The sequence below is a fragment of the Xenopus laevis genome, chromosome 2L (assembly GCF_017654675.1).
Source record: "Xenopus laevis strain J_2021 chromosome 2L, Xenopus_laevis_v10.1, whole genome shotgun sequence".
Lineage (NCBI taxonomy): Eukaryota > Metazoa > Chordata > Amphibia > Anura > Pipidae > Xenopus > Xenopus laevis.
The window spans coordinates 151,153,905-151,168,757 of record NC_054373.1 but is presented as its reverse complement, the minus strand read 5'-3'; the positions used below and the strand labels follow the sequence as shown (position 1 = coordinate 151,168,757).

The following is a 14,853-nucleotide window of genomic DNA, read 5'->3' as shown; positions in this document are numbered from 1 at the left end:
CCCATTCGATGGTCGAAGTAGCCCAAAAAAACACTTCGAAATTCGAAGTTTTTTTACTTCGAATCCTTCACTCGAGCTTCATGAATCGGCCCCAAAGTATGTTATAGAATGGTTTTTGGGACCCTATCAACCAGATTGCTGAAATTGCAAAATGGAGAGCTACTGAATACAAAGTTAAATAACTCAAAAACCACAAATAATAAAAAATGAAAACCAATTGCAAATTGTGTCAGAATATTACTCTCTACCTCATATTACATATTAATTTAAAGGAGAACAACCCCTTTAATAGAACTCTATCACTGTCGACAAATGACAACAAATTTTTATGCAACATTTTTCTAACATTTTCATTTACAGACACTTCTGCGAATCACCCCCTTCTACACTGTTTAGTAACCCCTAGCAATCAATCAATCAAAGCTTTGCTTCAAACAAATGATCAATAAATGCTTGTTGCTATGGGTCACTAGAGCTGGTGTAGACTTTATATAAATTGTAATTATATGTGTGTGTGTGTGTGTGTGTGTGTGTGTGTGTATATATATATATATATATATATAGTTTTTCCATTACAGAGCTAAAAATGTATACTTTTTTTGGATTTATTTTTGCTTACTGTTGTCAGTGTGTTATTTTTGCCCACATTACTACACTGAGTAAATCACTACTTGTTTACCTTATAAATCCAAATTAATACAAGCATACCATTTTTATAATGTTTTTTGTTATATTACATAAACTGATGTGAGTGCACATTATAATCCCCAAATAAAGCCGGATGGTATTATTTTTCTCGGTTCTATTTAGAGTAGCATTTACCCAAATATATATATTGTAATCCAACCCATGTGACCCACTGTTTATTTTTAAATTAATTCTACATTCTGACCTTTAATGGAACATGCAGCACTAAAGAAAAGTGGAGTATGGCATTGCTGAAAAGACTCCAGAATTTTGTTAAATTTAACTTTCATCCTCACACAGATAAAGGAAAACTGTGTTTCTATATTAACATACCTGTATCTCTAAACTACTGGCTGGCAAACTACTCATTCCCAAATAAAGATAAGTATCATTCTTTTTAAAAACAAGATTATTATGCCGACTAGCCTCTTCTGACTGAGTCATTATCTTATTGTGTACAAAATTATGGGCAATCCCAACCAATGTCTAATCTGACTGACCTGGAGTTTCCTTTGGGTTTAGATTGGTTTGGGCCATTGGCTGAAAGACCAATCTAGATCTAAAGGGCTCTTGAAAATAGTTGTCAGTTGACAGATCTGCCTTGATGTGGTCCCCTCTTAAAGGGTCCACACAAATCCTTAATTTGAATTCATTAAAGTCCCTAGAGGCTAAATAATGGGATCAACCTGATTTGGCCAACCACCTGGATGTACAAATTGTGCACTGATCAGTTTGACTGGCAGTGTCACAAACTAGCAAATCTTACAGTATATTTCTGGGTTCGGCCAAGCAGTATTGGTGTAGTTGTGTCTAAAGCTTGTGTCTCTTCTGCTTACCCTAGTTTTAGCCCTGGTATATTCACTGCATTATAGTGTTTTTTTACTACAGAAGAACCATGATTTTGTACCTTCGATTTTTTTTTTTTTTTTACATTTTCCCAAAATTGACACCATCTTTCCCACACTAGACTCTGTTCTACTTTCCCAGATTTTGCGATTTCCCAAAATTTCCACCGTTTTGGCGCAGTCCCCTGGAATCGTAGAATTGTAGTTCTACTGCAGTGATCCCCAACCAGTAGCTCGTGAGCAACATGTTGCTCTCCAACCCCTTGGATGTTGCTCCCAGTGGGCCAATAAGCAGGTGCTTATTTTTGAATTCCAGGCTTGGAGGCAAGTTTTAGTTGTATAAAAACCAGATGTACTGCCAAACAGAGTCTCAATGTAGGTTGACAATCCACATAGGGGCTACTAAATGGCCAATCACAACACTTATTTGGCACCCCAGGAACATTTTTCATGCTTGTGTTGCTCCCCAACTCCTTTTACTTCTGAATGTTGCTCACGGATTCTAAAGGTTGGGGATCCCTGTTCTACTGTATTTATTTTTTGTTTTCTTTAAATAAAAGGTAAAACTTTCTTAAATGAAAGAGAGATTGGCTCTTTACCTCTATTTTAATAATCTTATTTGTCTTTGAAAGAAAAGAAAACACGCATAGAAATTATTCTGAATGGCAGCAGGATAAATGATGCTGCAATTTTACCGAATTTTCCCAGATTTGCACCCCCCCCCCTTTTTCACTGGCAGTGAGAGAATAAATCCGATCAGTGCATTGCATTCCCTCTCACTCGGGCAATAAGCACAAACGAAGCGGCCTTACAGAACAAGGTATTAAATGCGGCTGACAATGCATAAAACGGAGCCCTCTGTGACATTTTGACTTGTCATTTACTGAGGAGTATTAAGTTCAGGGCAGTGTGACCTACAAAACACGCCTGCTCGTCTGAGCCTGTGTTAGAACTCAAGTATCAAGAGAGGAGCAGGCAGCTGGTCGGAGGTTTCACGCTGGCTGTCTTGTTTCTCTACAGATAAAACAATGCTGGCTGCAGGATCGAAACATCAGGATGCCCAAACTATGGGCATCGGAAAAGCCATTGCTGTACTGACATCAGGAGGCGATGCACAAGGTAAAAAAAATAATAATAAGCCAAAAAATTTGCGAGTGGTTGCTTTGAAATTAGAAGGGGACACTCACAGACTTCTGTATTCTCCTTTATCCACCGTTATATAACCATTCTTCTCATGCAGCTTCGGTCCATTGCCCATTGTTTTGTCACCATGTCATTTATCTGCCATGGCTCTCTACATTGACAAATTGCCTGATTCCCTGTCAGAGCATAGTGTTTACCAATGACATGGATGTATCTTCCCTATCCTTACTAGACTTCCAGTGTCAGATTTTTTTTAAGCAGGATACAAAAATGCAGTTGTTTTAAAATAGTTATCTTTTTTTTTTATTACAACTGGGATTTGGTTACAAGGATATGCAATGATTACTGTTCTGATTCCTTGCAACTTCAGGCATCTCAAGACCTTGCCTCGTCCACTATTTTCTTAGCTACAGGTTACGATGAACTAGATACATTTTACACATGTATTTATGGCTGTGCTATTTTACAGCAATATCAGTACATGGGGGAGTTTCGTAGCTTGTGTTGTAGCTGCTGGCAGTAAGTAATAACTAGTATTAGAAGTACCCTATAATGAAAGTGATAACAAACCAATATGCCTTATTGATTAATTAGTAGTTGGCCAGCCTCAGACGACATGTGCAGGGTTGCCTTTATGCATGCCCAGGGAGAAGAATACAGGAGCTGATATATATACAGTTTGTTACAGAGCAAGGACAGAGTACACAGAGTAGATTGTTGTTTTGAAGGCTATGCTTACTCCCTTTTATAGTTATTACCTTGGAATAACTAACCTTTTTTCCCAGCACTTTGTAATATTCAGTACCTTATGTACATTAAAAGTTACTTATAGGTTGGGCTGATACGTCTGCTTTTGTAATTAATTTTTACTTGAAGTTCCTAAATCTTACTGTCCCTTCTACTGTCAGAGTTTCTAATGCTAACAGAACACTGCTGCACAAACATGGCAGCCCCTCATTGAGGAACATGAGGGATCAGATAGGTAAAAGCACTAGGCAAAATTATTTTATGGGAAAAATGATGGAAAGCATAACAACAATGTCATGATAGATGTAAAAAACGGTTTGTGCTGTATCATGTGGGTTAAAGTAATATTAACACGTTCCTCCAAAAATACACAGGGACGTGTCAGCATTACTAGAAAACAATGTGCCCTATGTTTTTCCTCCAGAAAGTTTACCCAAAGTTTCCCCAGCCCAGCTGTACTTGTAAAATGATTGGGACGAAGTGCAGCAGGTACTCATCCTTCTGTCATGCTGGGGGTCGGACAATCCTTCCATAGGCTAGAGTACAAATGAAAACAGTGCTCTAGCCTATTGAAGGATCACATCGCCTACAGCCCAGTGTGATTGACATAGCTATCTCTTTTCTTATGGGAACATCAAGCAGTGGCAGAGTGTTGGCTGGGGTTAATTTGGGAGGCAATTTTGTAAATGATTAAAATGTTGTCCAACCTTATAAGTAATATTGGCAGGTTTCTATGGACCTAGACGATCACTTTAGGAGCATTGTTTTACATTTCTTTAGTAGTGCACGTGATGCAACATTTGCATAAAATAATCAGAATGTGTACAAAAGGCTAGGGCACAAACTTAGCCTTCATATATGTCCATTACTATACTGGAAGGGTATTGGTATTTTCTGTGGCAAATAAACACTTAACTATCATAACACATGAACACTATGGGGCAGATTCACTAAGCTCGAGTGAAGGATTCGAATGAAAAATACTTCGAATTTCGAAGTATTTTTTGGGTACTTCGACCATCGAATTGGTTAAATTCGTTCGAATTCGAACGAAATCGAACGAATCTAAGTAAAAATCGTTCGACTATTCGACCATTCGATAGTCAAAGTACTTTCCCTTTAAAAAAAACTTTGACCCCCTACTTCGGCAGATAAAACCTACCGAAGTCAATGTTAGCCTATGGGGAAGGTCCCCATAGGTTTGCTAACCTTTTTTTGATCGAAGGATTTTCCTCGATCGTTGGATTAAAATCCTTCGAATCGTTCGATTCGAAGGATTTAATCGTTCGATCGAACGAAAAATCCTTCGATCGGTCGATCGCAGGATTAGCGCTAAATCCTTCGACTTCGATATTCGAAGTCGAAGGATTTCAATTCGAGGGTCGAATTTCGAAGTATTTTTAACTTCGAAATTCGACCCTTAATGAATCTACCCCTATGTCTCCAGTCTAGTTACCTTATACACCGCAGCAGTTATTTTATATGTTTAAATATCATTATTTATCAGTGTATCGTGCTGATTGTATGCACATATAGCTTGAGTCCTGCACCAGGTTGGGTTGCTATGAGTACTTGCAGAAAATCCAGAAACTGAGGTTATGTTAAATGTTTCATGTAATGACTCTGATCATGTCTAAACTCCCTACAAGTTGGTTCAGGTAGTGGATCATTGGGGGCTAAATGCAGACCAGTGGGTCCAGGTCTGTTAATAGGTCTAGAACAAACACAGGTCTTCCCAGGCACAATCATGTAGGTCTCTACAGCACAGCACAATTTTAAAATACACTAATAATACAGACAGGATGAACAACTAATAAACAAAATATATATTTACAGTTATGTTCGGTTACAAAGATGACAAAGCAGTAAAAGTTCAACCCACTCCCTAGCAAGCAAAGCAATATCTGGTCCTGGGCACATGGGGGCCTGACTAAGTTTAAGGGTGGCCTAAATTTCTTATAGTGGCCCTTGCTATTTATCTAAATCGTGGAAGTAAGCAGGAGTCCACATTTGCAGGTCTTATGAAATACACATATAGATTTATTGTGGGCGACTAACGTTTCAGCTGGCAATCTAGCCTTTATCAAAGTGATGCCATACACAAAAAGTGAGTCTTATAAACTCTAAGCAGCAGGAAAGTGCAGTGAGTGGAGTCAACACGCATCATTATGAGGAGATTAATACATTCCAGGGCAAAGTAAAAAGATAAAAAGGGAAAAAACAATGTTGCAAGTAAAAGAGGAAATAAAATAGCAACCAAGTAGTAGTGAACCTAAACATGCTCAAAAGATATTCATAAATAATATATACTAATCCCCATCCATGTACAGGCTTATTTATATCAATAGACCGTATCCCCTATGTAGTATAGACAGTATAGTGTAAATCTATAAGTGATCCAAGACTCTGACGTCTGACACTGTGTGTAATGGGAGGAGCACTCGAAGAAACAAGTAAGTCCATACTGGCATCATGTTATTTCAGCGCATGAAATGTAATTGGTAGTTTTAGGGAATCAACTTACAGAACTCAACTTATCAGTACTATCTTGGCCGTCTTTTGAGTACTCGGTTAAGTTCAACAGGAAACTGAGAATTATCGCTTAGGGTAACTATGGATTAAACATCCCAGCAACAAAGTATTGCAGTTAGTTTACATCTGAATTGTTATTGATGTGCAATAACATAATAGATGTTGTGAACACGTTGTGTCTTGCTACAATTCATGGAATAATTAGTTGTATTTTCTTCCACTTCCTTCCTGAATTCCCAGGCTGTGCAGGGGAGCCGGCGGCACTCAGCTTACTGCACTGTAGGACAGGAACCAATCAGCAGCTAGCAGGACCTGATAGGGAACTGAAGCCTGTCTGTGCTTGTGTGACTGCAGGGCTGTGATTGGCTGTCCACCCCCTACTGTGCTTTGGGCAGGGACCATTAGGACCCCCCCCCTCATTTGAAACATGGACAGGGACCAGTGAACATCTATAGGGAGCTCCAATAAAGGGGCAATTTTTAAAGATAATATAAATTTTTAGCACCATGTAACAGCAACACCATATATTAATCATAATTGTCTACAAAATTAGTTTTTTTCCCATTTATTCCATATGTCTCCTTTAAGCTCTAAACTCACATTTTGATAAATCTACCCCTAAATCTTGAGCTAGGGAGTGAATTTTCCATTACCACAAAATAAGAAAAATAAAATACCATACCATAAAATAATATAAAATAAGAAAATGTTGCTTGGCTCTGAATAATAAAAAGTATAGGTGTAATTTTGTTTGCAAAAATATCAAATGTAATACTGTGCAGTACTTACTAAATGAATACCACAAAATTTGATTTAGCTAGACATTATAATTAAATACTGTCACTTTTCATGCTCTACTGGGTTGCCCATCTGTCTGAGACTGAGCTGACAAGGCATAGTGATTTGTCTGTGCCCTCTAACTATCTATATTTCCATTTAGTTATAGGTAATACAAACTAATGAGCAACACATTTATATAATAATAAATCTTGTAAAGTTATAATTAAAAGGGTTGTTAACCTTCGAGGTAACTTTTATTATGATGTAGAAAGTGAGACAATTTGCAATTGGTTTTCAATTTTTTTTATTTTTGTTTTTTGAAGTATTTAGCTTTTTACTCAACAGCTCTACAGTTTGCAATTTCAACACTCTGGTAGTTAGGGTCAAAAATCCCCTAGCAACCATGCATTGATTTGAATAAAAGAAAATGAATAGGGAAGGGGTCTATAAGATAAGTAATAAAAAGTAACAATAACAATATATGTTTAGCCTTACAAAGCATTTTTTGAGATGGGGTCAGTGATCCCCATTTGAAAGCTGGACAGAGTCAAAAGAAGAAGACAAATAATTCAAAAACTATAAATAAAAAAAATAATGCCCAGTTGAAAAGTTGCTTAGAACTGGCCAATCTACAACATACTAAAAGTTAACTTACATGTAAACTACTCCTTTAAGGCTTGCCTGGCAGTCAAAACAAATCAGATGGGGCCAAATGGTGTTAGAAATATATTGCCCCATTAATAGTCTATACAATTAAAGAACCTGTTATCCAGAATGGTCGAGAACTGGGGCTTTCCAGATAAGGGGTCATTTAAAAAATCATTTAAACATTTAATGAAACCCAGTAGGATGGTTTTGCCTTCAATAAGGATTAATTATATCTTAGGATCAAGTACAAGGTACTGTTTTATTATTATAAAGAAAAAGGAAATCATTTTTAAAAATGTGAATTATTTTTTTTTAAAATGGAGTGTATGGGAGATGGCCTTCCCATTGGAGCTTTTTGTATAAACGGATTCCATACCTGTATAACCATGTTAAATGATATTCTCATATATTTCCTTTACACACATCATTAAAGGACCAGTAACATCAAAAAATTTAATTGTTTTAAAGTAATAAAAATATAATGCAGTGTTGCCCTGCACTAGTAAAACTGCTGTGTTTGCTTCAGAAACATTACTATTGTTTATATAAATAAGCTGCTGTGTAGCCATGGGGGCAGCCATTCAAAGGAGAAAAGGCTCAAGTTACACAGCAGATAGCAGATAAGCTCTGTCTGTCTAATGGTGTTATCTGTTATCCATTATCTATCCTGTGCCATTTAGCCGTTTTTCAATTTCCGCCATTGATACACAGCAGCTTGTTTATATGAAGTATAGTAGTGTTTCTAAAGCAAACACATCCGTTTTACCAGTGCAGGGCAACACTATATGATATTTTCATTACTTTAAAACACTTTCAGTTTTTGGTGTTACTGATCCTTTAATGATATGTGCAGGTGAATTCTAACCTTGATGATTTGACATCCATAGCCAAAACCCTACCTTCAAAAAATATAATAAACTGAAATGTGACTTTGTGTTGCCATTTTGCCCTACTGTTGCTATCTTGCTGGACATGCTATCATGCACCCGCACTATTCTTGCTTACAACTGCCAGGCTTTGGACAATCATCCCTTCTTGCTATCTGTAAAAAAACATCTCCTTTGAGTTGCATTGTCCAGACACCAAATCCTGTTACCCTACTTAGAAGGTACTAATAATTATACAGTTATGCCAAACCTGTCCTCATTCCCCTTATTATTTTTAGTATACTGTAATACCACCATCAAAGGTCCAGTCATGGAGGAACATGGAGCCTTTAAAGTTACCCCTGCTCTATTAGCTCCAACTGAGCACCTGTTGGGATACACTGGAAGACAGGATGAAGAATAAAGGACTGTAAATCACTATCGCTTTCGAATGGCAATAAAACTAAAGCAGCTGAAAAGTTTTGTTCTAATAAAAAATGCCTTTATCCACGTGCCTGTAAACATTAAGCAGGTTATTTATCAAAGGTCGATTGTTTTTTACCCGAAAAATTTGAGTATTTAGAATTTTGAATTTTGGGTTAAAAAAAAAACATTTTTCAAGATTTATTATACGCTGCAGCTGGAAATAGTTTGGAACCTGTTGAGGTCATGTAGAAGTCAATGGCAGAAGTCCCTTGAACCATTTGAAGATGCTAATAGCCTTCACGATGTTTGGGGGTTTTTTCAGTGGGTTTCGCTCTAAACTCTATTAATTTGAGCTATTCAAAGTTTTTTCCCACGGAAAATTTGATTAATTTGAGTTTTCTGTTTTTTAACTCCAAATTCACCGGTTTGAGTTTTTTCCATTTGAGTTTTTTCTTAAATTAGTTAAATGAGTTAATTCGAGGTATAAGAAAACCTCTAAAATTCCACCTTTGATAAATAACTGCATTAATATACTTGCAAATATAAGCCTCCAGTCTAGTTACCCAGATAATATAGGGTGAATACAGATTTGTTATTTCAGAATACAATGTTATTAAACAAATACATTAGTTGTAGTAAAAGAAGGAATATCGATAACAAATAAATGTTTTCACATATGCAGCCAGGTGCCAGAATAACAATATTTTGGCTTATTTTTCCAGTTTTACTTAACTCTGTACATGTTTCATCGTATACACTTTGTCTATTATAACAGGAATGAATGCCGCTGTGAGAGCAGTGGTGAGAGTGGGAATATACACAGGTGCCAAAGTCTACTTTGTACATGAGGTGGGTATATAAGAACTAACAGACTGCAATATTGCGATCTCCAAAAGTTGACTTATTCAGGTTAGTTATATACTGTGGCTGGTTTTGCAGGGATACCAAGGATTGGTTGATGGAGCTGACAACATCAAAGAAGCTTCATGGGAAAGTGTTTCAATGATGCTGCAGTTGGTAAGTGTCATTGTCATCTCTTTTTTTTTTACCAGGTGAATTTCTGTCCTCATTCTTGTAAACGGAGAGTGTACATTTATTATTATTCATTAACACATATTTAAAAAGCCCTGACATATTTTGCAGCCCTGTACAATATCATCTGAATACCTGAACTATGATGGATGTTTTACTTTATCCCTTTGTTACCCTTCAGAGTTTTCTTCAGCTATACAACTATGTTTTCATATGAATTCTATTTTGATTGATTCATTTGAAAATAAAAAAGAAAGGAATAAAAACACACCAGTTGATGCATCACTTAATATTCAGGTTAAAACTTAATCCATGGCCTTGTTTTGAGAGCTGTAGGACTATATGTATGCGAAGAAACAAGAAGAAATCCAAAAGAGCAGCTGTTATTTCTTGTGGATATCCCAAAATATTATCAGCTTGTTCAACTTTCTAGCATTGTGGTTACTTTTTTCTACTGAATTGATATCTAGGTATTATATCTATTATCTGGATTTCTTAAGACTAGAAATTTCCCAGATAAGGGGTCCTCACTTAAAGGAGTGGTTTGCCTTTACTTTTAGTATGTTATAGAATGACTAATTCTAATTAACTTTTCAATTGGCCTTCATTTTTTCTTTTTGTTTTGTTTTTTTAATTATTTGCCATCTTCGCCTGACTCTTTCCAGCTTTTATAGACTCCATCTAAAAAACAAATGCTCTATAAGGCTACAAATGTATTGTTATTGCTACTTTTTATTACTCATCTTTTTATTCAGCCCTCTCCTATTCATATTCCAGTCTCTTATTCAAATTGATGCATGGTTGCTATGGGTAATTTGAACCCTGGCAACCAGATAGCTGAAATTGCAAACTGGAGAGCTGCTAAATAACTAAAAAAAAAAAACAACTGCACATTGTCTCAGAATGTCAATCTCTACATCATACTAAAAGTTAATTTAAAGGTGAACAGGATTTTTTTTGCCAAAACTTGATTTATGTTAGCTTGGTTAACACTGAGCACAAGGGACTGTTTTATTATCACAGTACCAATTATCTGGAATGCATTGGACCTACAGGTACATGACTTGCAACAATATAAATCAGTATCAGGATGTAAAAGAATAAACAAATGGCTAATGGTGTGGCAGCACCATTTCTTGAATGAAACGACCATAGACCGAACCAAAGGATGACCAGAATCAAGGTTTTCATTTACAATATAAATCAACTGCTAAAAGGGACTCTGTGTCTGCTGGTGTTAATTTCTTGGGGTGTAAGGAGTTTGGCCTTGCTGCTGCAGCCTTCTCTGTCACAAGAATAGTGTGTTGATATTTCATATGGATTTTATTTTTACTCATGGACGTTTTTTTGTGACTGCTGACTTTTTTGTGGGGTAGCTTCAGTTTCTGTTTGCCCTGTTTCGCTTAAGAGAAAACAAACCCCCCTAGATTTTTGTGACTAAAAGAACAGGCAGGGGGCGTGGCTAGCATGCGCTCATGGTAAGACTTGTCTTTTGTCGCTCCCGCTGTTATCCTGTGAATATCCTGCTTTAAAGTGCTTTTTTGGCATCCTAACTGACAGGAAATCTATGCCAAATATTGGTGAACCTACCCTCACTAACATGGGGAAACATTCTGCAGCAAAGACCCCGGCAAGTGCTTCTAAACAGTCTGACCACAAAGCCCCAGCTTGACTCCAAGATGGCGATGACCCCGCATTAGAGTGTTCCTACTCCTTTGCTAAGGTGAGCAGTGATAAGTTGGCCATTAGCACCTCGTTAGCCAAAAGATTATAAGCTTTTACGCACAAACCTTTCCTGCATGTCTCTGACTGTTCCTCTGCTGATTCAGTGTTTTTTCCAGCCGACAGTCCCCCATCCCTGGCTCCCTTTCACACTTCAGTGTAGGCCATGATGGTGATGCAGAACCATCTCTCTTGGAGATTGTGCATATTCTGAAACAGAACCATTAGACTCTGGTTATTAAAATTGATAGTTTAAAAATAATTTTTGCCATTGTGGAAAACTATATCTGCAAACTATGCAATGGCAGGATTGGGGAGCTTGAGTATACCTGCACACTATTGACTGGCATCACAAACGCATCAAGACGCATTACAGAGGCCAAGGGGGATAATCTTGAAAATCGGCTGCAGCGCAACAATATGAGATTGGTAGTGGTGCCAGAGAGAAAACAGAGGGCAACACACCAGACCTTCATGGAACAGTTTTTGCTCTCCCAATAGAGTGACAAGGTTTTCTCCAACATGTTTTTAGTGGAACGTATGCATCGGGTTCCAGCTAGACCACTTCCACCTGAGTCAGGGTCCAGGCCACTAATGGCATGCCTGCTGAACTATAGTGACCGCGACACAGCTCTACGAGAGACTTCTTAATGGAGGTGAGAAAGCTCAGATCACAGCTCATGGATGTCAAATGGAGACTGCGACAGTTAAACCTCAAGTATGCAATGCTCTTTCCAGCTAAACTCCACATAGCTCACAATGGTCAAACTCACTTTTTTCCATCCCTGCAGCAAGTGGACTGGTTGAAATTTATATAGTGTAATTAAAGTTCATTTTGCTCGACTAACATGATAAAATATATTTTTTTTGGGTGACAGGTTCCTTTTTAAGGAGTTATTTACTTAACTTTAATTTTTATTTAACCAAACTCTACCAAACTCCCATCTGTGATTTTATCTTATTTTACCATGATATCTTCAAATTGGAATAGGGACATCTGCCATTAACACTCATGATCTCGACAGGTTTGAGATGCCGGGTTTATTTCGGTCTTTTTGAGCACCGTGGTATAATAAATCTCTAAAAAAAACATGTATTAAAATAATACATTGGTGGATAGGGCTTTAAAAATAGAAAAAAACACACATTGGTGTTCAGTAGAACTGAACTCATGGCTTCAGGACTTCAAGTTCGGCTCTTTTTGTCACTTCGGGCCTTTTCCCTGCTTCGAGAAGTCAAGTTAGGCTCTTTTCGTCACTTTGGGTCTTTTCGCAGCTTCGGGACTTCAGAAGATAAGCTCTTTTTGTCAATTTGTGACTTCGTCAGTTCGGGATTTAGGCTTTTCGGAAGGGGACTTATGAAGAGGCGGCAAGGCTTCGGTGCTGCCAAGGGGGACCTGGCTATTTCAAAAACTGCAGCACAGCCAGGCCCCTCTTCAGGCCCGGGCCTTGTACAGTTGTACCCCCTGTGCCTGCCTGATGGCAGCACTGATCACCTATACAATGAACAAAAAAGAGTATAGATGCTAAGCTGATAAACAGAGGTATGGGATCTGTTATCCGGAACCCAATTATCCAGAAATCCCCACATTACGGTTAGGCGCTCTTCCATGGACTCCATTTTATCCAAATAATCCAAATTTTTAAAAGCCATTTCTTTTTTCTAATAATAATAATAAAACAGTAAATTGTACTTGATCCCAACTAAGATATAATGAATCCTTATTGGAAGCAAAACCAGTCTTTTGGGTTTATTTATTTAATGTTTACATTATTTTCTAGTAGACTTGAGGTATGAAGATCGAAATTACAGAAAGATCTGTTATCCAGAAAACCCCAGGTCCTGATCATTCTGGACAAAAAGGTCCCATACCTGTATTACTTTACATTGCATTAGAAAATAGTTGCAAAACAATCCTCGAAATCATTTTATAATGCATGTACTATAATTCTGTGTCATCTTATACAGCTAATGCATTGTGCTTTCTCATGCGCCTCTTGCATTACAGTTTATTGGCGTGTGCTATGGAGATGGGCTGTGATATCTTGACATTTCCTTTAAGGTTGCCATTTGCCATGGATAGGCTGCTTGGGCCTGGAGACTTGCCAGTTGTACTCACTGGTTCAAAGACAAAAAATAACCTGTCGTGCTTGTGCCAAAAATACACAAGTTTAAAGTTGTAATTGGTGTCTAGTTTCAAATACCATCTATAAATAAGTGATACTCTTGACCTTTCCATTTACCACTCAGTATGTGTGCATGCTTTTAAAGATCAATAATCTGAAAACCTAATTTAATTTTAAATCAATTTTGTTATAAAAGCAACCATTATTTTTGATATGTGCAGTTTATATTTATGACTAAGAACAAAAAAAGAAAGTTGTAGAAAACTTCAGCCCACGGGTTAATACCTTTAATTTCTGTGCATTTACCATAGGATTTTTTTTTGGTTCTGAAACGCATTTGCTCTAGAGCTTGAAAGAACAGGTTTCTTTGATTATATAGACCTTCCTGGAGCTCTGTTTCCTCATTAGTTCATCATTACTCTTCTTTATTTTTCTCTTTGCTGCCGCTACTTGACTTGGTTGAAAATAGTTACATAGTTAAATTGGGTTGAAAAAGACAAAGTCCATCAAGTTCAACCCCTCCAAATGAAAACCCAGCATCCATACACACACCCCTCCCTACTTTCACATAAATTATATATACCCATATCTATACTAACTATAGAGTTTAGTATCACAATAGCCTTTGATATTATGTCTGTCCAAAAAATCATCCAAGCCATTCTTAAAGGCATTAACTGAATCAGCCATCACAACATCACCCAGCAGAGCATTCCACAACCTCACTGTCCTGACTGTGAAGAACCCCCTACGTTACTTCAAATGAAAGTTCTTTTCTTCTAGTCTGAAGGGGAGGCCTCTGGTACGGTGATCCACTTTATGGGTAAAAAGGTCCCCTGCCATTTGTCTATCATGTCCTCTAATGTACTTGTAAAGTGTAATCATGTCCCCTCGCAAGCGCCTTTTTTCCAGAGAGAAAACAACCCCAACCTTGACAGTCTCTCCTCATAATTTAAGTCTTCCGTCCCTCTAACCAATTTAGTTGCACTTAGTCTCTGCACTCTCTCCAGCTCATTTATATCCCTCTTAAGGACTGGAGTCCAAAACTGAACTGCATACTCCAGATGAGGCCTCACCAGGGACCTATAAAGAGGCATACTTATGTTTTCATCCCTTGAGTTAATGCCCTTTTTTTATGCAAGACAGAACTTTATTTGCATTAGTAGCCACAGAATGACACTGCCCAGAATTAGACAACTTGTTATCTACAAAAAACCCTAGATTCTAGATAGTTGGCTCACACTACAATGCACAACTTTTAACCATTGCCTTGAGTGTTTAACTTTGAGATGCCAAACC

The 14,853-nt window shown here is 37.5% G+C and overlaps 1 protein-coding gene across 3 annotated transcripts in view; it reads left to right on the top strand.

Moving 5' to 3' along the window:
* The window catches only part of pfkm.L (phosphofructokinase, muscle L homeolog), a 55,650-nt gene that overhangs the window by 19,069 nt on the left and 21,728 nt on the right, over positions 1-14,853 (top strand). For 2 of the 3 annotated variants that reach the window (XM_018247509.2, XM_018247512.2), the window contains exons 3-5: positions 2,553-2,651; positions 9,450-9,523; positions 9,614-9,691. In XM_018247509.2, coding sequence (XP_018102998.1) covers positions 2,553-2,651; positions 9,450-9,523; positions 9,614-9,691 — 251 coding nt within the window. Of the gene's footprint in view, positions 1-2,333; positions 2,353-2,552; positions 2,652-9,449; positions 9,524-9,613; positions 9,692-14,853 lie in introns of those variants that run through there. The other variant, XM_041582567.1, reaches the window with a different exon arrangement.